General features: G+C 48.8%; 1 protein-coding gene across 2 annotated transcripts in view; it reads left to right on the forward strand.

Moving 5' to 3' along the window:
- tecpr2 (tectonin beta-propeller repeat containing 2) overlaps positions 1–26,767 on the forward strand; it is a 69,603-nt gene that overhangs the window by 15,600 nt on the left and 27,236 nt on the right. For both annotated transcript variants that reach the window (XM_085767374.1, XM_085767375.1), the window contains exons 8-20: positions 751–903; positions 1,920–2,052; positions 5,259–5,503; positions 6,047–6,266; positions 7,812–7,989; positions 10,073–10,292; positions 11,762–11,980; positions 12,747–12,814; positions 14,325–14,440; positions 15,473–15,646; positions 16,977–17,157; positions 19,264–19,405; positions 20,716–20,941. In XM_085767374.1, coding sequence (XP_085623500.1) covers positions 751–903; positions 1,920–2,052; positions 5,259–5,503; positions 6,047–6,266; positions 7,812–7,989; positions 10,073–10,292; positions 11,762–11,980; positions 12,747–12,814; positions 14,325–14,440; positions 15,473–15,646; positions 16,977–17,157; positions 19,264–19,405; positions 20,716–20,941 — 2,275 coding nt within the window. The remainder of the gene's footprint in view (positions 1–750; positions 904–1,919; positions 2,053–5,258; positions 5,504–6,046; positions 6,267–7,811; positions 7,990–10,072; positions 10,293–11,761; positions 11,981–12,746; positions 12,815–14,324; positions 14,441–15,472; positions 15,647–16,976; positions 17,158–19,263; positions 19,406–20,715; positions 20,942–26,767) is intronic.

Here is a 26,767-nt window from a genome sequence, read left to right on the forward strand (position 1 = left end):
CTGTCCTCCTGTCTGTCTCTATACCTGTCTAACTTCCCGTCCACCTGTCTGTCTGTCCACCTGTCTGTCTCTCTACCTGTCCACCTGTCTGTCTCTCTACCTGTCTGTCTCTCTACCTGTCCACCTGTCCACCTGTCTACCTGTCCACCTGTCTGTCTCTCTACCTGTCCACCTGTCTACCTGTCTGTCTCTCTACCTGTCTGTCCTCCTGTCTGTCTCTCTACCTGTCCACCTGTCTGTCTGTCCACCTGTCTGTCTCTCTACCTGTCCACCTGTCTGTCTCTCTACCTGTCCACCTGTCTACCTGTCTGTCTCTCTACCTGTCTGTCTCTCTACCTGTCTATCTGTCCACCTGTCTGTCTCTCTACCTGTCCACCTGTCTACCTGTCCACCTGTCTGTCTCTCTACCTGTCTGTCTCTCTACCTGTCTGTCTCTCTACCTGTCCACCTGTCCACCTGTCTGTCTGTCCACCTGTCTGTCTGTCCACCTGTCTGTCTGTCCACCTGTCCACCTGTCTGTCTCTATACCTGTCCTCCTGTCTGTCTCTATACCTGTCTAACTTCCCGTCCACCTGTCTGTCTGTCCACCTGTCTACCTGTCTGTCTACCTGTCCACCTGTCTACCTGTCTGTCTCTCTACCTGTCCACCTGTCCACCTGTCTGTCTCTCTACCTGTCTGTCTCTCTACCTGTCTGTCTCTCCACCTGTCTACCTGTCTGTCTCTCTACCTGTCTGTGTCTCTGTCCTCAGGTTCCTGAGTTTGAGTTGTTTCCTCGTCCCGGTCCGGTCGGCGGCTACCGGCCGGCGGACAGACAGCTGGGACTGCTCAGCTGTTTCCATAGAGACGGATGGATCCTCAGCTGGAACGAGTACAGCCTCTACGTCCTCGACTGCGTCAGCGAGGTACGGCCGCGATGATGTCACAGCTGATGATGTCACAGCTGATGATGATGATGCGTGAAGGTGGATGATAGGGGTGTAGCGGTGCATGTATTCGTCCCGTGCCGTCACGGTTCGGTGCACACAGTCACACGACGAATACGTCTGAGTGAATATTAAAATTTTTTTTAAAAAGTCGAGTCCTCCCTCCAGTCCAGGGGGCGGTAATGAGCCTCGAAGCTGCAGCCGTCATAACAGACGAAGGAGAGAAGTGATGAGAGAGTGAAGTTAGAGGAGGAGAGCAGCTGCTTCATCTATGTCACCGTGGCTTCTCAATGACACACGACGGCGACGGCTCTCGACCAAAGACTGTAAGCAGCTCGCGACTGACAAAGTCCGTCGGCGTCGGCGATGTTTCACAGATGTGCGCTGCGTCGCTAGAAACGCATCAAACACGTTAGCGCCCCCCCTCCCCTCCCTCCCACATGTCAATCACTGGTGAAGGAAAAAGACAAGTAGTGTGCAACAACTTATCCAGCTGCTTTTAATTCTCTTGACATGAACACAGACCAGAAACATCACCATAGCAACTGGCGTCTAGTCTAAATTAACTGTGTAAACCAACATTGATGTTAGTTTCTTGTTTTGTTTTTTTAAATAATAGTTTAATTTAGTTTTAGTTTAATAGTTTTTTTTCCCCTCTAGAATTAATGAATGGTATTATAACACTCCTAATGCACTTGTTTTATTTTATATTCTATTTTTTTCTACTTTATAACACAAGACAGATTTTAGTTTTACATTCAATTAGTGTCTGTTGTACAGAAACCGTACCGAACCGTGACCCCTGAACCGAGGTACGTACCGAACCGTGACTTTTGTACCGTTACACCCCTAGTGGATGATGATGCGTGAAGCTGGATGATGATGATGATGCGTGAAGCTGGATGATGATGATGATGATGATGATGATGATGATGATGATGCGTGAAGCTGTGAGGCCTCTGGTCATCTCTGTGTCCGTGTGTCCGTGTGTCCAGGTGGTGGTCGGAGCGTTGGAGAGCAGCGGTGACATCGTGTCGGTGTCGTGTTGTGACAACGAGATCTTCATCCTGAAAGGAGACAGAGACATCATCCGCCTGTCCACCGGCCCCGAGGGACTGGCCTCTAACTGTTAGTAGTTACCAGTTACTATTACTAGTTACTAACCAGCTGCTAACCAGCTACCGGCCCCGAGGGACTGGCCTCTAACCGTCAGTAGTTACCAGTTACTGTTACTAGTTACTAACCAGCTGCTAACCAGCTACCGGCCCCGAGGGACTGGCCTCTAACTGTCAGTAGTTACCAGTTACTGTTACTAGTTACTAACCAGCTACTAACTAGTTACTAACCAGCTGCTAACCAGCTACTAACCATCTACCGGCCCCGAGGGACTGGCCTCTAACCATCAGTAGCTCTCTGTTACTATTACTAGTTACTAACCAGCTGCTAACCAGCTACTAACTAGCCACCGGCCCCGAGGGACTCGCCTCTAACTGTTAGTAGTTACCAGTTACTATTACTAGTTACTAACCAGCTGCTAACCAGCTACCGGCCCCGAGGGGCTGGCCTCTAACCGTCAGTAGTTACTAGTTACTGTTACTAGTTACTAATCAGCTACTAACTAGCTACTAACCAGCTACTAACCAGCCACCGGCCCTGAGGGACTGGCCTCTAACCGTCAGTAGTTACCAGTTACTGTTACTAGTTACTAACCAGCTACTAACCAGCTTCCGGCCCCGAGGGACTGGCCTCTAACCGTCAGTAGTTACCAGTTACTGTTACTAGTTACTAACCAGCTACTAACCAGCTACTAACCAGCTACTAACCAGCTACCGGCCCCGAGGGGCTGGCCTCTAACCGTCAGTAGTTACCAGTTACTATTACTAGTTACTAACCAGCTGCTAACCAGCTACTAACCAGCTACTAACCAGCTACTAACCAGCTACCGGCCCCGAGGGACTGGCCTCTAACCGTCAGTAGTTACCAGTTACTATTACTAGTTACTAATCAGCTACTAACTAGCTACTAACTAGTTACTAACCAGCTACTAACCAGCTACCGGCCCCGAGGGACTGGCCTCTAACCGTCAGTAGTTACCAGTTACTGTTACTAGTTACTAACCAGCTACTAACCAGCTACTAACCAGCTACCGGCCCCGAGGGACTGGCCTCTAACTGTTAGTAGCTCTGTTACTGTTACTAGTTACTAACCAGCTACTAACCAGCCACCGGCCCTGAGGGACTGGCCTCTAACCGTCAGTAGTTACCAGTTACTATTACTAGTTACTAACCAGCTGCTAACCAGCTACTAACCAGCTACTAACCAGCTACTAACCAGCTACCGGCCCCGAGGGACTGGCCTCTAACCGTCAGTAGTTACCAGTTACTGTTACTAGTTACTAACCAGCTACTAACCAGCTGCTAACCAGCTACTAGCCCCGAGGGACTGGCCTCTAACCGTCAGTAGTTACCAGTTACTGTTACTAGTTACTAACCAGCTACTAACCAGCTACTCACATGTTACTAACCAGCTACTAGCCAGCTGCTAACCAGCTACCGGCCCTGAGGGACTGGCCTCTAACCGTCAGTAGTTACTAGTTACTAACCAGCTACTAACCAGCTACTAACCGGCTACTAACCAGCTACCGGCCCCGAGGGACTGGCCTCTAACCGTCAGTAGTTACTAGTTACTAACCAGCTACTAACCAGCTACTAACCGGCTACTAACCAGCTACCGGACCCGAGGGACTCGCCTCTAACTGTCAGTAGTTACTAGTTACTGTTAATAGTTACTAACCAGCTACTAACCAGCTACCGGCCCCGAGGGACTGGCCTCTAACCGTCAGTAGTTACTAGTTACTGTTACTAGTTACTAACCAGCTGCTAACCAGCTACTAACCAGCTACTAACCAGCTACTAACCAGCTACTCACATGTTACTAACCAGCTACTAGCCGGTTACTAACCAGCTACTAACCCGCTACTAACCAGCTACCGGCCCCGAAGGACTGGCCTCTAACCGTCAGTAGTTACCAGTTACTGTTACTAGTTACTAACCAGCTACTAACCAGCTACTCACATGTTACTAACCAGCTACTAGCCAGCTGCTAACCAGCTACCGGCCCTGAGGGACTGGCCTCTAACCGTCAGTAGTTACTAGTTACTAACCAGCTACTAACCAGCTACTAACCGGCTACTAACCAGCTACCGGCCCCGAGGGACTGGCCTCTAACCGTCAGTAGTTACCAGTTACTGTTACTAGTTACTAACCAGCTACTCACATGTTACTAACCAGCTACTAGCCGGTTACTAACCAGCTACTAACCCGCTACTAACCAGCTACCGGCCCTGAGGGACTGGCCTCTAACCGTCAGTAGTTACTAGTTACTAACCAGCTACTAACCAGCTACTAACCGGCTACTAACCAGCTACCGGCCCCGAGGGACTGGCCTCTAACCGTCAGTAGTTACTAGTTACTAACCAGCTACTAACCAGCTACTAACCGGCTACTAACCAGCTACCGGACCCGAGGGACTCGCCTCTAACTGTCAGTAGTTACTAGTTACTGTTAATAGTTACTAACCAGCTACTAACCAGCTACCGGCCCCGAGGGACTGGCCTCTAACCGTCAGTAGTTACTAGTTACTGTTACTAGTTACTAACCAGCTGCTAACCAGCTACTAACCGGCTACTAACCAGCTGCTAACCAACTACTAACCAGCTACTAACCAGCTACTAACCAGCTACTAACCGGTTACTAACCAGCTACTAACCAGCTACTAACCAGTTACTGGTCACCAGCTACTAACCCAGCTTTTACAATCAGCTGCTAAATTCACGCACAGCTAAGCTAACCTATAACTAAACTAACCTATAACTAAACTAACCTACAGCCTCCAATCGGTCCTGACCCTGAACGTCACACAGTGACAACATGGAGCTGCTTGTTGAGTTTTATTAATGTTTACATCAGGCTGAGTTCAACAGTATAGGCTACTACTGTGATTTAAGTAGTAAATATAATGACATGTAATTCATATCAATTCCAATTTTTTTTAAAATTGCAAACAGAATCATTTATTGACTATCAAAGAAACAAGGTTCCTTCATCAGGTTTAAAGTACAAGGCAAGAAATGACGACAGTTTTTAGACACACACTGACGGGCCGGGGACTGGGAGCGTTACTTCGCCTTGGGCCTCGCATATCTCCCAGTCGGCCCTGCCAATAACTAACCTATAACTAACCTATAACTAACCTGTAACCACATCTAACTGACCAGCCAGCTGACTCTGTTGCCACGGTAACCTGCTGCCTGTTGGTCTGTTTACCTTCTGCAGTGTCGGAGCTCTCCATCCGTCTGACGTCGCCGTTGACAACGCCCACTGTCCTCCCGCCAACCGGAGCCGTGGAAACGGCTCAGCCAATCAGAACCATGGAAACGGCTCAGCCAATCAGAACCATGGCCATCATCATCGAGGGCGGAGCCACAGAGCAGAGGGAGGGGGGAGGGGGGAGCAGAGTGTGTGAGGAGGCGCAGAGAGAGGAGGAGGAGGAGGTGGAGGAGGCGGCGGAGCAGGAGGAGGTGAGTCACTAACTAGTACTGGTTAACCACTAACACACACTAACTAGTACTGGTTAACCCTACAACACACATTAACTAGTACTGGTTAACTCCAACACACATTAACTAGTGCTGGTTAACTCCAACACACATTAACTAGTCCTGGTTAACCCTATAACACACCACTAACTAGTGCTGGCTAACCACTAACACACTAACTAGTCCTGGTTAACCACTGACACACACTAACTAGTACTGGTTAACCACTAACTAGTACTGGTTAACCACTGGTACACACTAACGAGTACTGGTTAACCACTAACACTAACTAGTCCTGGTTAAGCCTAACTAGTTGCTGGCTGGTTCTGCTCCGTTAGGGGATGGAGCAGCTCTTCCAGATGTCCGGTTGATAACCAGAAGCTAAGGGTTAGGGTTTGACCACTAACACACACTAACTAGTACTGGTTAACCACTAACACTAACTAGTACTGGTTAACCACTAACACTAACTAGTCCTGGTTAAGCCTAGCCTAAACTAGTTGCTGGCTGGTTCTGCTCCGTTAGGGGATGGAGCAGCTCTTCCAGATGTCCGGGTTGATCACCAGCAGCTCTCACAGTCGCAGCAGCTCCGTCACTTCCTGGGACAGTCTCCATGGCAACGGCGGCAGTCTCCATGGCAACGGGCAGAGCAGACGCTACAGCGCCCCCCTGGGGCAGGAGGAGCTGCAGCAGGAGCTGGTGGTGACGGCCGTGAAGGTCAAGAAGAAGAAGAGGCGGCGACAAGGTAAGATGTCCATATTGGTTTCTACGGTAACAAGCTACTTGTGTGTCCGTATTGGTTTCTACGGTAACAAGCTACTCGTGTGTCCATATTGGTTTCTACGGTAACAAGCTACTCGTGTGTCCATATTGGTTTCTACGGTAACAAGCTACTCGTGTGTCCATATTGGTTTCTACTATTCCTTATTCCTTATAAGCTGAGTAATGCTTATTGATATATTCAACAGTTTCAGATTTTTGGCAGTTTTAAAATCATAAACATTTTTGACAAAATCCAACTTTATAATGGGTGTGTATTGCGTCTAACGAGCAGAGCTTAGAGTGCGTTCCCGGCAACCCGTAACTCGTGTTTTTCCGACCTGTTTCTATGGTTACCCGTTGGAACGTACAGTCAAACTCGTAACTTCCCGCCTGTGAACTCGTACTAGATCGATGAACTCCCAGCTCCCAGTAATATCTCGTAACTGGAACGCTACAAAGTCGTAACTGGTGACTTGAAGTCGTGACTTCGCACCATTAGAGCGGTGACATCATCGTTAGAGTGAGAGAGAGCCAAAAAACATTCTGGATTTTTTCTGGCTAAACTGTCACCACGTCCACAAATTAAACTCTAGACACATGATTTCCTCCACGTTTGTAGCCACACTTGTCCTGTCTCATGTGATGTGCTCAAAACAGCAAATGGACGTCCGTCTCTCAGGGATTACGTTGCCCGTCTTGCGTTGCGCTGAGAGTGACACAGAAGACGCTTCGGCCCAATTCCAATCCGACCCCTCACGGACTCACTGATTTAGAGGCGCGTTCACGGGAAGTCCTCAGTGTGTGAGGGCTGTTCCACTGTCAGATCATCAAGTCAGTGAGTCAGTGAATGAGCCCTTACTGCCCCCCCCCCCTTACCGTCAGTCAGCACCGATGCTGACTTTGGGTAGGGGAATTACCCACAGTTCATAGCGTTGTGAAGTCAAACACATGGGATGCCGTCGGAACGCGAGTGTAAAAAAAAAAGAAAAGTAAATTAACACACGTAGACAGAGAGAGCTCCGCTGTCTCTTTATCTCTTTCACAGGAGCAACAACCAAAAAAAGAAAGAAAGAAAAAAAAAGAAGTTTCCTGTCAGTGTTAACGTGCAGTTTGTGATTATTGATGATGGTTTGATCAGATCTGATCCAGGAACAGTTTGTTTTGAGTCCGTCCGCCTCACACTCCTTCTGCGTGTTGAAAGTACGTAAATTATCGGTCCAAGAGCGGAGTCAACAACATGTTGTTGTCAAGGTAACGTGTGGTGAGAGTGGGTAAGTGCTGTTCCAGTCATGTTTACAGCATCTGGACCCTCACACACTCTCACACTCTGTCACTTACAGCTGATCTCAGGTCAGTCAGAGAGTCTTTAGGGGGCGGATTGGAACTGGGCCTTCCAAATCCTATTTGAGCAACGATTCAGACTGTCAAATAATCCAACTAGATGGAATCTGGATGTGAGTGTGGTGTGAACGAGGCCGGAGAGAGAGGGACAGATGTTGACAGGTGTTGTGTTTGTGTCCGTCCCCAGACAGCAGCGGGGGGACGCGTCTCTCTGAGAGCAGCTGCTCTGACTCCATGTTTGTAGTCGACGGCAGCTGCAGCGACGGAGGAAGTGGAACTCCTCTGAGCGACCGCGCCTCGCTCATCGGGCTGGACCTGCAGAACCCCGAGCCAGGACCGTCAGAGGGACGCAGCGCCGAGGCCGGGTCAGTTTCACCCTCGTGTCGTCATGGTTACTTTACTTTACTTTATTTATTTGGTCGAGACAGTGCATATTAATGGACAGTGAGTGCTAGAGTACCCACAGTAAATTACATCCGTAGTCCCCAAAACAATACAACTATTAACATAAAAAGTCCATAAAGACGGAGGACCAGTAGATAACAGGAAAGGTACATTTACATAGTTACAGGGTTGGACATGATTCTTTGGATTGTAAAAAAATATATAATCTATATAGCTGGAATTTAACATGATTCATTGAAATATAAAAATATATATCTATACAGTTGCGATTGACATGATTCATTTTAAATATGAAAATATAAATCTATACAGTTGTGGTTGACATGATTCGTTGAATTATAGAAAATATATATCTATACAGTAAATTGCAATTGACATGATTCATTGAAATATAAAAATATATATCTATACAGATGTGGCTGGCATGGTTCGTTGAATTATAAAAAATATATATCTATGTAGTTGTGACTGACATGATTAATTGAAAAAAAACATATAATTACACATGCTCGGGCTAGATAAATGTGGTGATGATTCACTAGCTGTGTAGTAAATCTCCCCTATCACGATGTAGTTCACTAACTATCTAGTGTGTTCAACATGTTGTAGTGTTGTTCCAATTCTCCGCCATTAATTTCATCCACTATGTAGTGGACGACAACGCACGACCGCAAAATTGAGTGAACAAGCGATGTACACTACTTTCTACTCCCGTATCCCACAATGCAATGCGGTCGTGTTTTGCCAGAGAAGAAGAGCAGCAAGCTAATTAGCATGTTAGCTAGGATTTCTTTAGGTTATTTAGCAGTAAACTCTTGGCTCCGTTTGCCTGAGCAGCAGGAGTTGGGCAGCAGCATCCCAACAATAACAGGCAGCATTAAATCAATCTGATAAAGAAACTGTAGTAGAATATGGAGGAAATACCAGCTAACCAGCTAAGCTAATAGCTACAGCTAACGAGCTAAGCTAATAGCCACAGCTAATGAGCTAAGCTAATAGCCACAGAGCTCACGGTCGGGACACACAACATTAGTCGACCAAACCAAACTAACGATATTTCAACAGTTTATTGTAGAGAAACACAACCACACAGAATCACATTTCAAATGCTCCCACAAGTGTCGGTTTTTCTTATTTTATTTTTATGTGTCCAGTTTGTTTCATACATCCATGGTTTGTTTACATGATTCTCGGTGCGTCTGCTACATTAGCAGCAGTAGGCTAACAGCTGGAGCGTCAGCTGACGCAACCACGTTCAGAAAATCACCGTGTAGTGTCTGAATCCTCCTCCCGTCGTTCCCTACATCGTGCACATGATGTAGTGCAGCGGTTCTCAACTAGTTTCACTCTGGGCTCCACATCTTCCCATGGTCATTAAGTCGCGACCCACTTTTATAGAATTCAAACCAAGATTTGTTTTTTAAGCCTTTAAAAACTCATTTAGCTCTTTATTGAGCAAAGTGCATTTCAGAGCACATGAATGAAACTGAGGAGTTACCATGACAACTGCATGTACGGAAGTGAATAAAATAATATCAAACTGCACAAAATGGAGACCAACAAAACGATATATTTGACTTCTAATGCATCTCTGCTTTCAGAGCATGTTCACTAAAGTGAATAAATATCAAACTGCACAAAATAAAGACCCACAAAACAAAACCAGATTCACTGCATCAGGCCACATTAATAAGAAACTGAGATCTTTGCATTCAGAGCAAATGGAGCAAATAATCAGAAAGTGAGGAGGAGCATTACAACTGCATGTGTTCACGTGTCTCCTGCCTTTCAAAATAAGTTATTTTTCAAAATAAAAGACATGTCCAACATCAGATGTGCATTAAATATTATTTACTTTTCTGACCAGCTGTCCGCGACCCATCCAGAACGGGTCTAGACCCACTTTTGGGTCCCGACCCACCAGTTGAGAACCACTGGTCTACATGATGTAGTCACTAGATCATATACATGATGTAGTGGATAGTGAGTGAGTGGATGAGTGGGTGATTCTGAACACAGCTCTTGTTCTCCTCTGTTCTTCAGCTCCGTCCTCCCTCCAGGGTCCCTGTTCCTCCAGGGGAACCAGCCGGTCCCGGGAGAGGAGCTCGTCCCTCCGACCCCGGACGTGGACCTGCTGCTGGAGTGCACCTTCTCCTACATGCACAACTCTGAGGAGGACGCAGAGGAGCAGCAGCCAATCAGGGAGCACGAGGACGAGTTTCTGAGCCCTCTGATTGGACCAGATGAAGAGGAGGAGGAGGAGGTTTGTTGATGCTGATGAATTCTCTGTTTAACACCGGGTGTAAAGGGAGATTTCTGTCTAAGTTTAACCGCTGGTCTAAGGCACCGTCGACAGGGAACTGTGAGTTCATGTCCCAAGTCGTCATGTGGAGTCGTCAATTGTGCTCTTTTTCTGCATCTAACTAGTCCTTCATACTTTTTCAACAATTCATATATCAAAACGTGCAGCTTTTTCTTGACAATTCTGCTCTGAGTTACTACTATTTATACTTTTTAAATTATTTAACTTTTTCTTATTTTTTTGGCCCATAAGAATGCATTGAAACAGTTTTCAAACTCTTCAAATCCTCTACTTCTTTAATCCTCTATAAGTTCATCATACTTTCTCCTACATTCGACTTCTAAAATGTTCACAAAGGTTTAAAGTATTCCTTATTCCTTATTCCTTATAAGCTGAGTAATGCTTATTGATATATTCAACAGTTTCAGATTTTTGGCAGTTTTAAAATCATAAAAATTTTTGTAGTAGCCCAGACGGCCGGATAGAAATCACTGCTGTCTATGGAGCCGCCAGACAACCGCCATCAAAACGCCGCAGAGCAGCAGAACAGCAGAGAGTCCTGTGACGTTTAGTTAAAACGCTAAAATGCAGCAGCTTTTCTGACTGTGACAGTTTGATCAACTCAACTCTGGTCATTTCCCTGTCAACACTCAGCGGTTGTTGGTGGAAACAGAGAGGGAAACGTCCACATTTGAGCTGATATTCTGCTTTAATCCAGAGAACGAAGGGAGATTTGAAGTTTTCTGTGAAGCGATGAAGTGGTGGAGCCGCTCGCCACGTTTACTGAGCTCAGTGAATCACCTGTTGCAATGAACCCGTGATCTAAATGAGACTCTTTTCCTTTAAAAAAGAGGGAGAAGCGAGCACTCACAAAAAAAGGATTAGACTTTAGGAGGTGCACGGCTATAGCACAAACAGAAAAGGGGTTCGATTATTTGGTTCAAAAGTATGTTTTTCATTAAAAAATGTTCGATAATGGCCTCGGTCATTTTAAGGGATAGTTCAACATTTAGTCAAATTCCCCCATTGCCATAATCCCTATAGTCATAGCAGTAGGTTCATTACCTTTAATTGTCGGTGCAAGCTGTTTTTAGAACGGCGGAGCAGAGCCGTGAGCTGCTCAGAGCTACGCTACGGAGGCTCATTATGGGATTTCTTGGTTTCCCTCATCATCAAACTCATCAAATACACAATCCAACAACTCCACAACGCTCTGGTGGACAAGTTGTGAGCTGCACATTCACCACGCTATGAGATAATAACACAACGTTACCACACAGAGTTGTTGTAGAGGGAAATTCAGAGACTGTTGATGAAAAACTGTCCCCGAAGGCAACGTGCATCAGAGGTTTTACATGTATTTGGCCAATTTGCCAAAATGTTGAACTGTCCCTTTAAGTGTCAGCTGGTGTGTGTGTGTGTGTGTGCAGGATGACGAGGCGGCGCCCCCTGCTGCTGCCCAGATGTTCTTCTCCACCGTGTCGTGTCTGGACAGAGAGCGCAGCGCGTCCAGCGACGAGGACGGAGACATCTACAGCTCACCGGGACCGGGAGGGGGCGTGGCCTCACACAGCGGCCCGGCCAATCAGACGGAGAGGACGACCGACAGACAGGACGACCCCGACAGAGACACACACAAACCAGACCAGGTCGGACACACACACACACACACACACAGATTATATATTTTTTACAATCCAAAGAATCATGTCTAACCCTGTAACTATGTAAATGTACCTTTGCCATGAAACTGATTTAATATGGCCGAGCACGTATATATAGGTAGCCTCATCACCATGGCAACCACAGACTCACAACTACCACAGCCTTATAGCCTACACACATACAGGCAACAAAATAACAAACTATTAATATAATAACTAGCGGTATATGCACTAAATGTAACACATCTCCACCCTATGATACGTTACCTTAGTTTCATTTATGTCAGATAACTCACCTACATCACATTCAACAAGTTCAGAACAGTTCTATAATATAAAACACACACACATTATATATTTTTTACAATCCAAAGAATCATGTCCAACCCTGTAACTATGTAAATGTACCTTTCCTGTCATCTACTGCTCCTCTGTCTTTATGGACTTTTATGTTAATAGTTATGTTGTTTTGGGGACTACGGATGTAATTTAACACATGTATTTACTGTGGTACTCTAGTACTCACTGTTCATTAATATGCATTGTCCCGACTAAATAAACTAATAAAGTAAAGTAAAGTACACACACACACACACACACACACACACACACACCTACACACACACACACACACACACACACACACACACACACACACACACACACACACACACACACACACACACACACACACACACACACACACACACACACTCAGCAGGTGGATAAATGTTCTTCTCCTCTGCTGCAGTTGGCCGAGAGCTGGATGGGATACTCCGGACCGGGATGTGGCATCCTGAGTCTGCAGGTGACCGACAGGTGAGTGACACTTTACTTTAGTTTATTTATTTATTTATTTCATTTATCGAGCATAAAAACAAAAAATAAACTAAAACTCATAAAAAACAATGACAACACTGTAACTGTTGAATGGACGGAGGCAGAAAGAAGTGAACTTCTATTGTCTAGCCCTGGTTACAAAGAATTCATTCACAAATTAGATCATTAATAATTAATAAATACCTACGTCCAAGCAAAGAAGAACTGGAAGTAGAGGAAAGGTGACAGGTGAGAGATGAGTGATTATTGACAGGTGATAGACAGGTGAGGTGTGAGCTGTGTGTTGATGATGACAGGTGAGCTGTGTGTTGCCAGGTGACAGGTGTGTTGTGTGTTGTAGGTACGTGTGGTGTTGTATGTTTTAGGTGATTGACAGGTGATTGACAGGTGAGGTGTGAGCTGTGTGTTGCCAGGTGACAGTGAGCTGTGAGCTGTGTGTTGTAGGTGATTGACAGGTGAGCAGTGAGGTGTGTGTTGTAGGTACGTGTGGTGTTGTGTGTTGTAGGTGATTGACAGGTGAACTGTGTGTTGCCAGGTGACAGGTGTGCTGTGTGTTGTAGGTACGTGTGGTGTTGTGTGTTTTAGGTGATAGACAGGTGAGGTGTGTGTTGCCAGGTGAGCAGTGAGGTGTGTTGTGTGTTGCCAGGTGACAGGTGTGCTGTGTGTTGTTGATGACAGGTGTGCTGTGTGTTGTAGGTACGTGTGGTGTTGTGTGTTTTAGGTGATAGACAGGTGAGCTGTGTGTTGCCAGGTGACAGGTGTGCTGTGTGTTGTTGATGACAGGTGTGCTGTGTGTTGTAGGTACGTGTGGTGTTGTGTGTTTTAGGTGATTGACAGGTGAACTGTGTGTTGCCAGGTGACAGGTGTGCTGTGTGTTGTAGGTACGTGTGGTGTTGTGTGTTTTAGGTGATTGACAGGTGATTGACAGGTGTGCTGTGTGTTGCCAGGTGACAGGTGTGTTGTGTGTTGTAGGTGATTGACAGGTGAACTGTGTGTTGCCAGGTGACAGGTGTGTTGTGTGTTGTAGGTGATTGACAGGTGAACTGTGTGTTGCCAGGTGACAGGTGTGTTGTGTGTTGTAGGTGATTGACAGGTGAACTGTGTGTTGCCAGGTGACAGGTGTGCTGTGTGTTGTAGGTACGTGTGGTGTTGTGTGTTTTAGGTGATAGACAGGTGAGGTGTGTGTTGCCAGGTGAGCAGTGAGGTGTGTTGTGTGTTGCCAGGTGACAGGTGTGCTGTGTGTTGTTGATGACAGGTGTGCTGTGTGTTGTAGGTACGTGTGGTGTTGTGTGTTTTAGGTGATAGACAGGTGAGCTGTGTGTTGCCAGGTGACAGGTGAGCTGTGTGTTGCCAGGTGACAGGTGTGCTGTGTGTTGTTGATGACAGGTGTGCTGTGTGTTGCCAGGTGACAGGTGAGCTGTGTGTTGCCAGGTGACAGGTGAGCTGTGTGTTGCCAGGTGACAGGTGAGCTGTGTGTTGTGTGTTGCAGGTACGTGTGGTGTCTGGACTTCAAGGGGGGGCTGTTCTGCAGTCCTCTACCTGAGACTGGACTCAGCTGGCAGCGCTTTGAGGACAACGTCCACCAGGTGGCGCTGTCGCCCACAGGTGAGCTGCTGACATCACACCGTCACCATGGTGACGGAGCCTGCTGCTGTGTGTCGGTGGAGAACTCTTCATCAGTGAGAACGATCCAACACTGATGAAGAGTCAACGATCACATCACCTGGAGCTACTGAGATAAATACTAATGTTTATTTACAGATAAAAATTATGAATAGATGTTGTAAAAACATGTAAAAACAAGAGGTGAATCTCATGCTTCCCCTACATCTTTCTTTCTTTCTTTCTTTCTTTCTTTCTTTCTTTCTTTCTTTCTTTCTTTCTTTCTTTCTTTCTTTCTTTCTTTCTTTCTTTCTTTCTTTCTTTCCACCCCTCTCTCTGTCTTTTTCTTTCTTTCTTTCTTTCTACCCCCTCTCTGTCTTTTTCTTTCTTTCTTTCTTTCTTTCTTTCTTTCTTTCTTTCTTTCTTTCTTTCTTTCTTTCTTTCTTTCTTTCTTTCTTTCTTTCTACCCCCTCTCTGTCTTTTTCTTTCTTTCTTTCTTTCTTTCTTTCTTTCTTTCTTTCTTTCTTTCTTTCTTTCTTTCTTTCTTTCTTTCTACCCCCTCTCTGTCTTTTTCTTTCTTTCTTTCCACCCCTCTCTCTGTCTTTTTCTTTCTTTCTTTCTTTCTACCCCTCTCTCTCTGTCTTTTTCTTTCTTTCTTTCTTTCTTTCTTTCTTTCTTTCTTTCTTTCTTTCTTTCTACCCCTCTCTCTCTGTCTTTTTCTTTCTTTCTTTCTTTCTTTCTTTCTTTCTTTCTTTCTAGCCCTCTCTGTCTTTTTCTTTCTTCCTTTCTTTTTTTCGGTCTTTCTACACCCTTCTCTGTCTTTTTACCCCTTTCTTTCTTTCTTTCTTTCTTTCTTTCTTTCTACCCCTCTCTCTCTGTCGTTTTCTTTCTTTCTTTCTTTCTACCCCTCTCTCTGTCTTTTTCTTTCTTTCTTTCTTTCTTTCTACTTTTCTTTTATAATTGTATGCTGCTTGTGGACAGTAATGTAGTAATGTAATGAGTTACTTTCTAAAGTAACTGTAACTATAACTGCAGGTAACCTGCTGTGGAAGGTGGAGCAGAAGAGCATGACGGCGTTCGCCTGCGCCAAAGTGGCGGCCAAAGGAAAACGCCACTGGTACAAAGCGGCCGAGCAGACGGCGTTCGTTGCCCTGAGCGACGACTCGGCCTGGATCATCAGGACCAACGGAGACCTGTACCTGCAGACAGGTGACCACGCCCACCTCCACCTGTCAGGGTGCCGTTGCCATAGCAAAGATATTCAATATACAGAAAGATCCTCCATGATAGAAACAGTTTCACTTCCTGTCTCTCTAAATGGGCGTGGCCAACCGTCAGCTTCACTTCCTGTCTCTCTAAATGGGCGTGGCCAACCGTCAGCTTCACTTCCTGTCTCTCTAAATGGGCGTGGCCAACCGCCAGCTTCACTTCCTGTCTCTCTAAATGGGCGTGGCCAACCGCCAGCTTCACTTCCTGTCTCTCTAAATGGGCGTGGCCAACCGTCAGCTTCACTTCCTGTCTCTCTAAATGGGCGTGGCCAACCGTCAGCTTCACTTCCTGTCTCTCTAAATGGGCGTGGCCAACCGTCAGCTTCACTTCCTGTCTCTCTAAATGGGCGTGGCCAACCGTCAGTTTCACTTCCTGTCTCTCTAAATGGGCGTGGCCAACCGCCAGTTTCACTTCCTGTCTCTCTAAATGGGCGTGGCCAACCGTCAGCTTCACTTCCTGTCTCTCTAAATGGGCGTGGCCAACCGTCAGTTTCACTTCCTGTCTCTCTAAATGGGCGTGGCCAACCGTCAGTTTCACTTCCTGTCTCTCTAAATGGGCGTGGCCAACCGTCAGCTTCACTTCCTGTCTCTCTAAATGGGCGTGGCCAACCGCCAGTTTCACTTCCTGTCTCTCTAAATGGGCGTGGCCAACCGCCAGTTTCACTTCCTGTCTCTCTAAGTGGGCGTGGCCAACCGTCAGTGGGCGTGGCCAACCGTCAGTTTCACTTCCTGTCTCTCTAAATGGGCGTGGCCAACCGTCACCACCTCGTCTGTGAACGTGTGTGTGGATTTATACAATTTGTAGGTAGATGAAAGTGAGATGTTTATATTTTCTACAGTCATATTTAGCATGATGAAAATAATTTAAATCATTTTCACGGGAGTTTGCGACCATTTGTTTGACGTTGCCATGGAGATCTGTGTGTCGTAGAGACAGAGACAGGTCGTGAACAAAGTGGATTTTCTCCTGATGTGTCCGTCTGAAAGTTGCCATGTTGGTGTCAAACTGTTCAGAAGAGATGTGGCTTGTGAAAAATGAGTCCAACATTTACTTCAGTGACCGTGGGGAGAAAGGACAGACCATAATCTGTGTTCACGTTAAATTGTCCCATAGGAGTCAATACACTCCAGGCTGCCTCTGGTCTCTCTAAAGGGGCGTGGCCGTGCAGAAGCCTAGTGACATCATACAGGAAGCTGACTCCTCATGGGGGGGCGGGGCTTATAAACCGTCCGTTGCCGTAGTAACCGGTTGTGTCTCCGCCTTCCCCCAGGTCTGAGCGTGGAGCGTCCGTGCGCCCGCTCGGTGAAGGTGGACGCCCCCTGCGTGTTCAGCCAGGTGTGCGTGCGAGGGGGCGTGGTCTGGGCGCTGAGCGAACACAAGGCCGTCTTCTACCGGGAAGGACTGAGCAGCTTCTGCAGCGAGGGAGAGGGATGGAAGTACGACACCGTCAGGTAAGACGGACACCTGTCCTCACCTGTCCTTATCTGTCTCACCTGTCCGCAACCAGCCACCGCCTGCACCCCCCCCCTCCTGCCCTTTCCCCTCCCATTAAGCTGGTCTGTCCTCTCTTCCTATGAACCAGTCTGCCATCCAGTCCTCCATTAAGCTGGTCTGTCCTCTCTTCCTATGAACCAGTCTGCCATCCAGTCCTCCATTAAGCTGGTCTGTCCTCTATGAACCAGTCTGCCATCCAGTCCTCCATTAAGCTGGTCTGTCCTCTATGAACCAGTCTGCCATCCAGTCCTCCATTAAGCTGGTCTGTCCTCTATGAACCAGTCTGCCATCCAGTCCTCCATTAAGCTGGTCTGTCCTCTATGAACCAGTCTGCCATCCAGTCCTCCATTAAGCTGGTCTGTCCTCTATGAACCAGTCTGCCATCCAGTCCTCCCATTAAGCTGGTCTGTCCTCTATGAACCAGTCTGCCATCCAGTCCTCCCATTAAGCTGGTCTGTCCTCTCTTCCTATGAACCAGTCTGCCATCCAGTCCTCCATTAAGCTGGTCTGTCCTCTATGAACCAGTCTGCCATCCAGTCCTCCCATTAAGCTGGTCTGTCCTCTATGAACCAGTCTGCCATCCAGTCCTCCCATTAAGCTGGTCTGTCCTCTATGAACCAGTCTGCCATCCAGTCCTCCCATTAAGCTGGTCTGTCCTCTATGAACCAGTCTGTCATCCAGTCCTCCATTAAGCTGGTCTGTCCTCTATGAACCAGTCTGTCATCCAGTCCTCCCATTAAGCTGGTCTGTCCTCTATGAACCAGTCTACCATCCAGTCCTCCATTAAGCTGGTCTGTCCTCTATGAACCAGTCTGCCATCCAGTCCTCCCATTAAGCTGGTCTGCTCTCTCTTCCTATGAACCAGTCTGCCATCCAGTCCTCCATTAAGCTGGTCTGTCCTCTATGAACCAGTCTGCCATCCAGTCCTCCATTAAGCTGGTCTGTCCTCTATGAACCAGTCTGCCATCCAGTCCTCCATTAAGCTGGTCTGTCCTCTATGAACCAGTCTGCCATCCAGTCCTCCATTAAGCTGGTCTGTCCTCTATGAACCAGTCTGCCATCCAGTCCTCCATTAAGCTGGTCTGTCCTCTATGAACCAGTCTGCCATCCAGTCCTCCCATTAAGCTGGTCTGTCCTCTATGAACCAGTCTGCCATCCAGTCCTCCATTAAGCTGGTCTGTCCTCTATGAACCAGTCTGCCATCCAGTCCTCCCATTAAGCTGGTCTGCCCTCTCTTCCCATGAACCAGTCTGCCATCCAGTCCTCCATTAAGCTGGTCTGTCCTCTATGAACCAGTCTGCCATCCAGTCCTCCATTAAGCTGGTCTGTCCTCTCTTCCTATGAACCAGTCTGCCATCCAGTCCTCCATTAAGCTGGTCTGTCCTCTCTTCCTATGAACCAGTCTGCCATCCAGTCCTCCATTAAGCTGGTCTGTCCTCTCTTCCCATGAACCAGTCTGCCATCCAGTCCTCCATTAAGCTGGTCTGTCCTCTCTTCCTATGAACCAGTCTGCCATCCAGTCCTCCATTAAGCTGGTCTGTCCTCTATGAACCAGTCTACCATCCAGTCCTCCATTAAGCTGGTCTGTCCTCTATGAACCAGTCTGCCATCCAGTCCTCCATTAAACTGGTCTGTCCTCTATGAACCAGTCTGCCATCCAGTCCTCCATTAAACTGGTCTACTCTCCCTGCCTCTCTTGCCTACCAGCAGTTTCCTCCTTCAGCTGATGTTTCCATGTTTCTCACATTCTCTGTTATAAACTGTTTTCTTGTCTGTAACAACATCTCTGTCCTGGGTGATGATCCCTCCTCTGTTGCTCACCCTGAGGTTTCTCCTGGTTTTCCCTGTTAAAAGGGTTTTCCATGGAGTTTTTCCTCAGTGGATGTGAGGGTCTAAGGACAGAGGATGTTGTTATGATGGGATGTAAAGCCCTTTGAGACAGACTGGTGGTAAAAACGGGCTATACAGATAAAATTGCCTTGTCTTGCCTGTCTGTCTCTCTGTCTCTCACCTGTCTGTCTCACCTGTCTGTCTCACCTGTCTCACCTGTCTGTCTGTCTCAGCGAGGCTCAGGGTCTGGAGCTGATGTGCGTTGCCCTGGGCGACGGGGGGACGGCCTGGGCTCTGGACGACAGCGGCAGCCTCTGGTTCAGGACGGGAATCAGTTCCTCCAGACCTCAGGGAGAGGACGACCACTGGTGGCAGGTAGACAGCTGTCTGTCTCTCTACCTGTCTGTCTGTCTGTCTGTCTGTCTGTCTGTCTGTCTCTCTACCTGTCTGTCTCTACTGTCTGTCTCTACCTGTCTGTCTGTCTGTCTGTCTCTCTACCTGTCTGTCTCTCTGACCTGTCTGTCTCTCTGACCCGTCTGTCTCTCTACCTGTCTGTCTCTACCTGTCTGTCTCTCTGACCCGTCTGTCTCTCTACCTGTCTGTCTCTACCTGTCTGTCTCTCTACCTGTCTGTCTCTACCTGTCTGTCTCTCTGACCCGTCTGTCTCTACCTGTCTCTACCTGTCTGTCTCTACCTGTCTGTCTCTACCTGTCTGTCTCTACCTGTCTGTCTCTCTGACCCGTCTGTCTCTCTACCTGTCTGTCTCTACCTGTCTGTCTCTACCTGTCTGTCTCTACCTGTCTGTCTCTACCTGTCTGTCTCTCTGACCCGTCTGTCTCTACCTGTCTCTACCTGTCTGTCTCTACCTGTCTGTCTCTACCTGTCTGTCTCTACCTGTCTGTCTCTCTGACCCGTCTGTCTCTCTACCTGTCTGTCTCTACCTGTCTGTCTCTACCTGTCTGTCTCTACCTGTCTGTCTCTACCTGTCTGTCTCTCTGACCCGTCTGTCTCAACCTGTCTCTACCTGTCTGTCTCTACCTGTCTGTCTCTACCTGTCTGTCTCTACCTGTCTGTCTCTACCTGTCTGTCTCTACCTGTCTGTCTCTCTGACCCGTCTGTCTCTCTACCTGTCTGTCTCTCTACCTGTCTGTCTCTCTACCTGTCTGTCTCTCTACCTGTCTGTCTCTCTGACCCGTCTGTCTCTCTACCTGTCTGTCTCTCTACCTGTCTGTCTCTACCTGTCTGTCTCTCTACCTGTCTGTCTCTCTACCTGTCTGTCTCTCTACCTGTCTGTCTCTCTGACCCGTCTGTCTCTCTACCTGTCTGTCTCTCTACCTGTCTGTCTCTACCTGTCTGTCTCTCTGACCCGTCTGTCTCTACCTGTCTCTACCTGTCTGTCTCTACCTGTCTGTCTCTACCTGTCTGTCTCTACCTGTCTGTCTCTCTGACCCGTCTGTCTCTCTACCTGTCTGTCTCTCTGACCTGTCTGTCTCTACCTGTCTGTCTCTACCTGTCTGTCTCTCTGACCCGTCTGTCTCTCTACCTGTCTGTCTCTCTGACCTGTCTGTCTCTACCTGTCTGTCTCTACCTGTCTGTCTCTACCTGTCTGTCTCTCTGACCCGTCTGTCTCTCTGACCTGTCTGTCTCTCTGACCCGTCTGTCTCTCTACCTGTCTGTCCTACCAGATCAGTATCTCGGACTACGTGGTCTTCGACCAGGGCAGCCTGTTCCAGACGCTGCTTCAGGCCACGCAGAGCGTTGCCACGGTGACCAGGGCGCCGGTCGACCGCGTGGTCCAGTTCCTGTCCCAGTTCTCACCGTGTCAACCCAGTCTGGTCGGCGCCAACGCCTCGGGAGTCTGGGTCGCCTCGGGCCGCAACCAGCTGCACCTGGCCCGGGGTCGACTGGTCGGTAGGTAGAGACCACTAGAGTCCACTAGAGACCACTAGAGTCCACTAGAGTCCACTAGAGTCTACTAGAGACCACTAGAGTCCACTAGAGTCCACTAGAGTCCACTAGAGTCCACTAGAGACCACTAGAGACCAGTAGAGTCTGGGTCGCCTCGGGCCGCAACCAGCTGCACCTGGCCCGGGGTCGACTGGTCGGTAGGTAGAGTCCACTAGAGTCCACTAGAGTCCACTAGAGTCCACTAGAGTCCACTAGAGACCAGTAGAGTCTGGGTCGCCTCGGGCCGCAACCAGCTGCACCTGGCCCGGGGTCGACTGGTCGGTAGGTAGAGTCCACTAGAGTCCACTAGAGACCACTAGAGACCAGTAGAGACCACTAGAGACCACTAGAGACCAGTAGAGACCAGTAGAGTCTGGGTCGCCTCGGGCCGCAACCAGCTGCACCTGGCCCGGGGTCGACTGGTCGGTAGGTAGAGTCCACTAGAGTCCACTAGAGTCCACTAGAGTCCACTAGAGTCCACTAGAGTCCACTAGAGACCACTAGAGTCCACTAGAGACCACTAGAGACCAGTAGAGTCCACTAGAGTCCACTAGAGTCCACTAGAGTCCACTAGAGACCACTAGAGACCAGTAGAGTCCACTAGAGTCCACTAGAGTCCACTAGAGACCACTAGAGTCCACTAGAGACCACTAGAGACCAGTAGAGTCCACTAGAGTCCACTAGAGTCCACTAGAGACCAGTAGAGACCACTAGAGACCACTAGAGTCCACTAGAGACCACTAGAGACCACTAGAGACCACTAGAGTCCACTAGAGTCCACTAGAGTCCACTAGAGACCACTAGAGTCCACTAGAGTCCACTAGAGTCCACTAGAGTCCACTAGAGACCACTAGAGTCCACTAGAGTCCACTAGAGTCCACTAGAGACCACTAGAGTCCACTAGAGTCCACTAGAGACCACTAGAGTCCACTAGAGTCCACTAGAGACCAGTAGAGACCACTAGAGACCACTAGAGTCCACTAGAGTCCACTAGAGTCCACTAGAGACCACTAGAGTCCACTAGAGTCCACTAGAGTCCACTAGAGACCACTAGAGTCCACTAGAGTCCACTAGAGTCCACTAGAGACCACTAGAGTCCACTAGAGTCCACTAGAGACCACTAGAGTCCACTAGAGTCCACTAGAGTCCACTAGAGTCCACTAGAGTCCACTAGAGTCCACTAGAGTCCACTAGAGACCAGTAGAGTCCACTAGAGTCCAGTAGAGACCACTAGAGTCCAGTAGAGTCCACTAGAGTCCACTAGAGTCCACTAGAGTCCAGTAGAGACCACTAGAGTCCAGTAGAGACCACTAGAGTCCAGTAGAGTCCACTAGAGTCCACTAGAGACCACTAGAGACCACTAGAGTCCACTAGAGTCCACTAGAGTCCACTAGAGTCCACTAGAGTCCACTAGAGACCACTAGAGTCCACTAGAGACCACTAGAGTCTGGGTCGCCTCGGGCCGCAACCAGCTGCACCTGGCCCGGGGTCGACTGGTCGGTAGGTAGAGTCCACTAGAGACCACTAGAGTCCACTAGAGTCCACTAGAGTCCACTAGAGTCCACTAGAGTCCACTAGAGACCACTAGAGTCCACTAGAGACCACTAGAGACCAGTAGAGTCCACTAGAGTCCACTAGAGTCCACTAGAGTCCAGTAGAGACCACTAGAGTCCAGTAGAGTCCACTAGAGTCCAATAGAGTCCACTAGAGTCCACTAGAGACCACTAGAGACCACTAGAGTCCACTAGAGTCCACTAGAGTCCACTAGAGTCCAGTAGAGACCACTAGAGTCCAGTAGAGTCCACTAGAGACCACTAGAGACCACTAGAGTCCACTAGAGTCCACTAGAGTCCACTAGAGACCACTAGAGTCCACTAGAGACCACTAGAGACCAGTAGAGTCCACTAGAGTCCACTAGAGTCCACTAGAGTCCAGTAGAGACCACTAGAGTCCAGTAGAGTCCACTAGAGTCCACTAGAGTCCACTAGAGACCACTAGAGACCACTAGAGTCCACTAGAGTCCACTAGAGTCCAGTAGAGACCACTAGAGTCCAGTAGAGTCCACTAGAGACCACTAGAGTCCACTAGAGTCCACTAGAGTCCACTAGAGTCCACTAGAGTCCACTAGAGACCACTAGAGTCCACTAGAGTCCACTAGAGTCCAGTAGAGACCAGTAGAGACCACTAGAGTCCAGTAGAGACCACTAGAGACCACTAGAGTCCAGTAGAGACCACTAGAGTCCAGTAGAGTCCACTAGAGACCACTAGAGTCCACTAGAGACCACTAGAGACCAGTAGAGTCCACTAGAGTCCACTAGAGTCCACTAGAGTCCACTAGAGACCACTAGAGTCTGGGTCGCCTCGGGCCGCAACCAGCTGCACCTGGCCCGGGGTCGACTGGTCGGTAGGTAGAGTCCACTAGAGACCAGTAGAGTCCACTAGAGTCCACTAGAGACCCCTAGAGTCCACTAGAGTCCACTAGAGTCCACTAGAGTCCACTAGAGACCACTAGAGTCCACTAGAGTCCACTAGAGTCCACTAGAGTCCAGTAGAGACCACTAGAGTCCAGTAGAGACCACTAGAGTCCAGTAGAGTCCACTAGAGTCCACTAGAGACCACTAGAGACCACTAGAGTCCACTAGAGTCCACTAGAGTCCACTAGAGTCCACTAGAGTCCACTAGAGACCACTAGAGTCCACTAGAGACCACTAGAGTCTGGGTCGCCTCGGGCCGCAACCAGCTGCACCTGGCCCGGGGTCGACTGGTCGGTAGGTAGAGTCCAGTAGAGTCCACTAGAGACCAGTAGAGTCCACTAGAGTCCAGTAGAGACCACTAGAGTCCAGTAGAGTCCAGTAGAGTCCACTAGAGTCCACTAGAGTCCAGTAGAGTCTACTTGAGTCCACTAGAGACCACTAGAGTCCACTAGAGTCCACTAGAGTCCACTAGAGTCCAGTAGAGACCACTAGAGTCCAGTAGAGTCCACTAGAGACCACTAGAGACCACTAGAGTCCACTAGAGTCCACTAGAGTCCAGTAGAGTCCACTAGAGTCCACTAGAGTCCACTAGAGTCCACTAGAGTCTGGGTCGCCTCGGGCCGCAACCAGCTGCACCTGGCCCGGGGTCGACTGGTCGGTAGGTAGAGTCCACTAGAGACCACTAGAGTCCACTAGAGTCCACTAGAGTCCACTAGAGACCACTAGAGTCCACTAGAGTCCACTAGAGTCCACTAGAGTCCACTAGAGACCACTAGAGTCCACTAGAGTCCACTAGAGTCCACTAGAGTCCACTAGAGACCACTAGAGTCCACTAGAGTCCACTAGAGTCCAGTAGAGACCAGTAGAGACCACTAGAGTCCAGTTGAGACCACTAGAGTCCAGTAGAGTCCACTAGAGTCCACTAGAGTCCACTAGAGACCACTAGAGTCCACTAGAGTCCACTAGAGTCCAGTAGAGACCACTAGAGTCCACTAGAGTCCACTAGAGTCCACTAGAGTCCAGTAGAGACCACTAGAGTCCAGTAGAGACCACTAGAGTCCAGTAGAGTCCACTAGAGTCCACTAGAGTCCAGTAGAGTCTGGGTCGCCTCGGGCCGCAACCAGCTGCACCTGGCCCGGGGTCGACTGGTCGGTAGGTAGAGTCCAGTAGAGTCCACTAGAGACCAGTAGAGTCCACTAGAGTCCAGTAGAGACCACTAGAGTCCAGTAGAGTCCACTAGAGTCCACTAGAGTCCACTAGAGTCCACTAGAGACCACTAGAGTCCACTAGAGTCCACTAGAGTCCACTAGAGTCCACTAGAGACCACTAGAGTCCACTAGAGTCCACTAGAGTCCACTAGAGACCACTAGAGACCACTAGAGTCCACTAGAGTCCACTAGAGTCCACTAGAGTCCAGTAGAGACCACTAGAGTCCAGTAGAGTCCACTAGAGTCCACTAGAGACCAGTAGAGTCCACTAGAGTCCACTAGAGACCACTAGAGTCCACTAGAGACCACTAGAGTCCACTAGAGTCCACTAGAGACCACTAGAGACCACTAGAGTCCACTAGAGTCCACTAGAGTCCACTAGAGACCACTAGAGTCCACTAGAGACCACTAGAGTCCACTAGAGTCCACTAGAGTCCACTAGAGTCCACTAGAGACCACTAGAGACCACTAGAGTCCACTAGAGTCCACTAGAGACCACTAGAGTCCACTAGAGACCACTAGAGTCCACTAGAGACCACTAGAGTCCACTAGAGTCCACTAGAGACCACTAGAGTCCACTAGAGTCCACTAGAGTCCACTAGAGACCACTAGAGTCCACTAGAGTCCACTAGAGAACACTAGAGTCCACTAGAGTCCACTAGAGACCACTAGAGTCCACTAGAGACCACTAGAGTCCACTAGAGTCCACTAGAGTCCACTAGAGTCTGGGTCGCCTCGGGCCGCAACCAGCTGCACCTGGCCCGGGGTCGACTGGTCGGTAGGTAGAGTCCAGTAGAGTCCACTAGAGACCAGTAGAGTCCACTAGAGACCAGTAGAGTCCACTAGAGTCCACTAGAGACCCCTAGAGTCCACTAGAGTCCACTAGAGTCCACTAGAGTCCACTAGAGTCTAGTAGAGTCTGGGTCGCCTCGGGCCGCAACCAGCTGCACCTGGCCCGGGGTCGACTGGTCGGTAGGTAGAGTCCACTAGAGTCCACTAGAGTCCACTAGAGACCACTAGAGACCAGTAGAGTCCACTAGAGTCCACTAGAGTCCACTAGAGTCCAGTAGAGACCACTAGAGTCCAGTAGAGTCCAGTAGAGACCACTAGAGTCCAGTAGAGACCACTAGAGACCACTAGAGTCCAGTAGAGACCACTAGAGTCCAGTAGAGTCCACTAGAGACCACTAGAGTCCACTAGAGACCACTAGAGACCAGTAGAGTCCACTAGAGTCCACTAGAGTCCACTAGAGTCCACTAGAGACCACTAGAGTCTGGGTCGCCTCGGGCCGCAACCAGCTGCACCTGGCCCGGGGTCGACTGGTCGGTAGGTAGAGTCCACTAGAGACCAGTAGAGTCCACTAGAGTCCACTAGAGACCCCTAGAGTCCACTAGAGTCCACTAGAGTCCACTAGAGTCCACTAGAGACCACTAGAGTCCACTAGAGTCCACTAGAGTCCACTAGAGTCCAGTAGAGACCACTAGAGTCCAGTAGAGACCACTAGAGTCCAGTAGAGTCCACTAGAGTCCACTAGAGACCACTAGAGACCACTAGAGTCCACTAGAGTCCACTAGAGTCCACTAGAGTCCACTAGAGTCCACTAGAGACCACTAGAGTCCACTAGAGACCACTAGAGTCTGGGTCGCCTCGGGCCGCAACCAGCTGCACCTGGCCCGGGGTCGACTGGTCGGTAGGTAGAGTCCAGTAGAGTCCACTAGAGACCAGTAGAGTCCACTAGAGTCCAGTAGAGACCACTAGAGTCCAGTAGAGTCCAGTAGAGTCCACTAGAGTCCACTAGAGTCCAGTAGAGTCTACTTGAGTCCACTAGAGACCACTAGAGTCCACTAGAGTCCACTAGAGTCCACTAGAGTCCAGTAGAGACCACTAGAGTCCAGTAGAGTCCACTAGAGACCACTAGAGACCACTAGAGTCCACTAGAGTCCACTAGAGTCCAGTAGAGTCCACTAGAGTCCACTAGAGTCCACTAGAGTCCACTAGAGTCTGGGTCGCCTCGGGCCGCAACCAGCTGCACCTGGCCCGGGGTCGACTGGTCGGTAGGTAGAGTCCACTAGAGACCACTAGAGTCCACTAGAGTCCACTAGAGTCCA

Source organism: Trachurus japonicus, chromosome 22 (genome assembly GCF_045865225.1).
Source record: "Trachurus japonicus isolate A0001 chromosome 22, Traja_1.0".
NCBI classification, from domain to species: domain Eukaryota; kingdom Metazoa; phylum Chordata; class Actinopteri; order Carangiformes; family Carangidae; genus Trachurus; species Trachurus japonicus.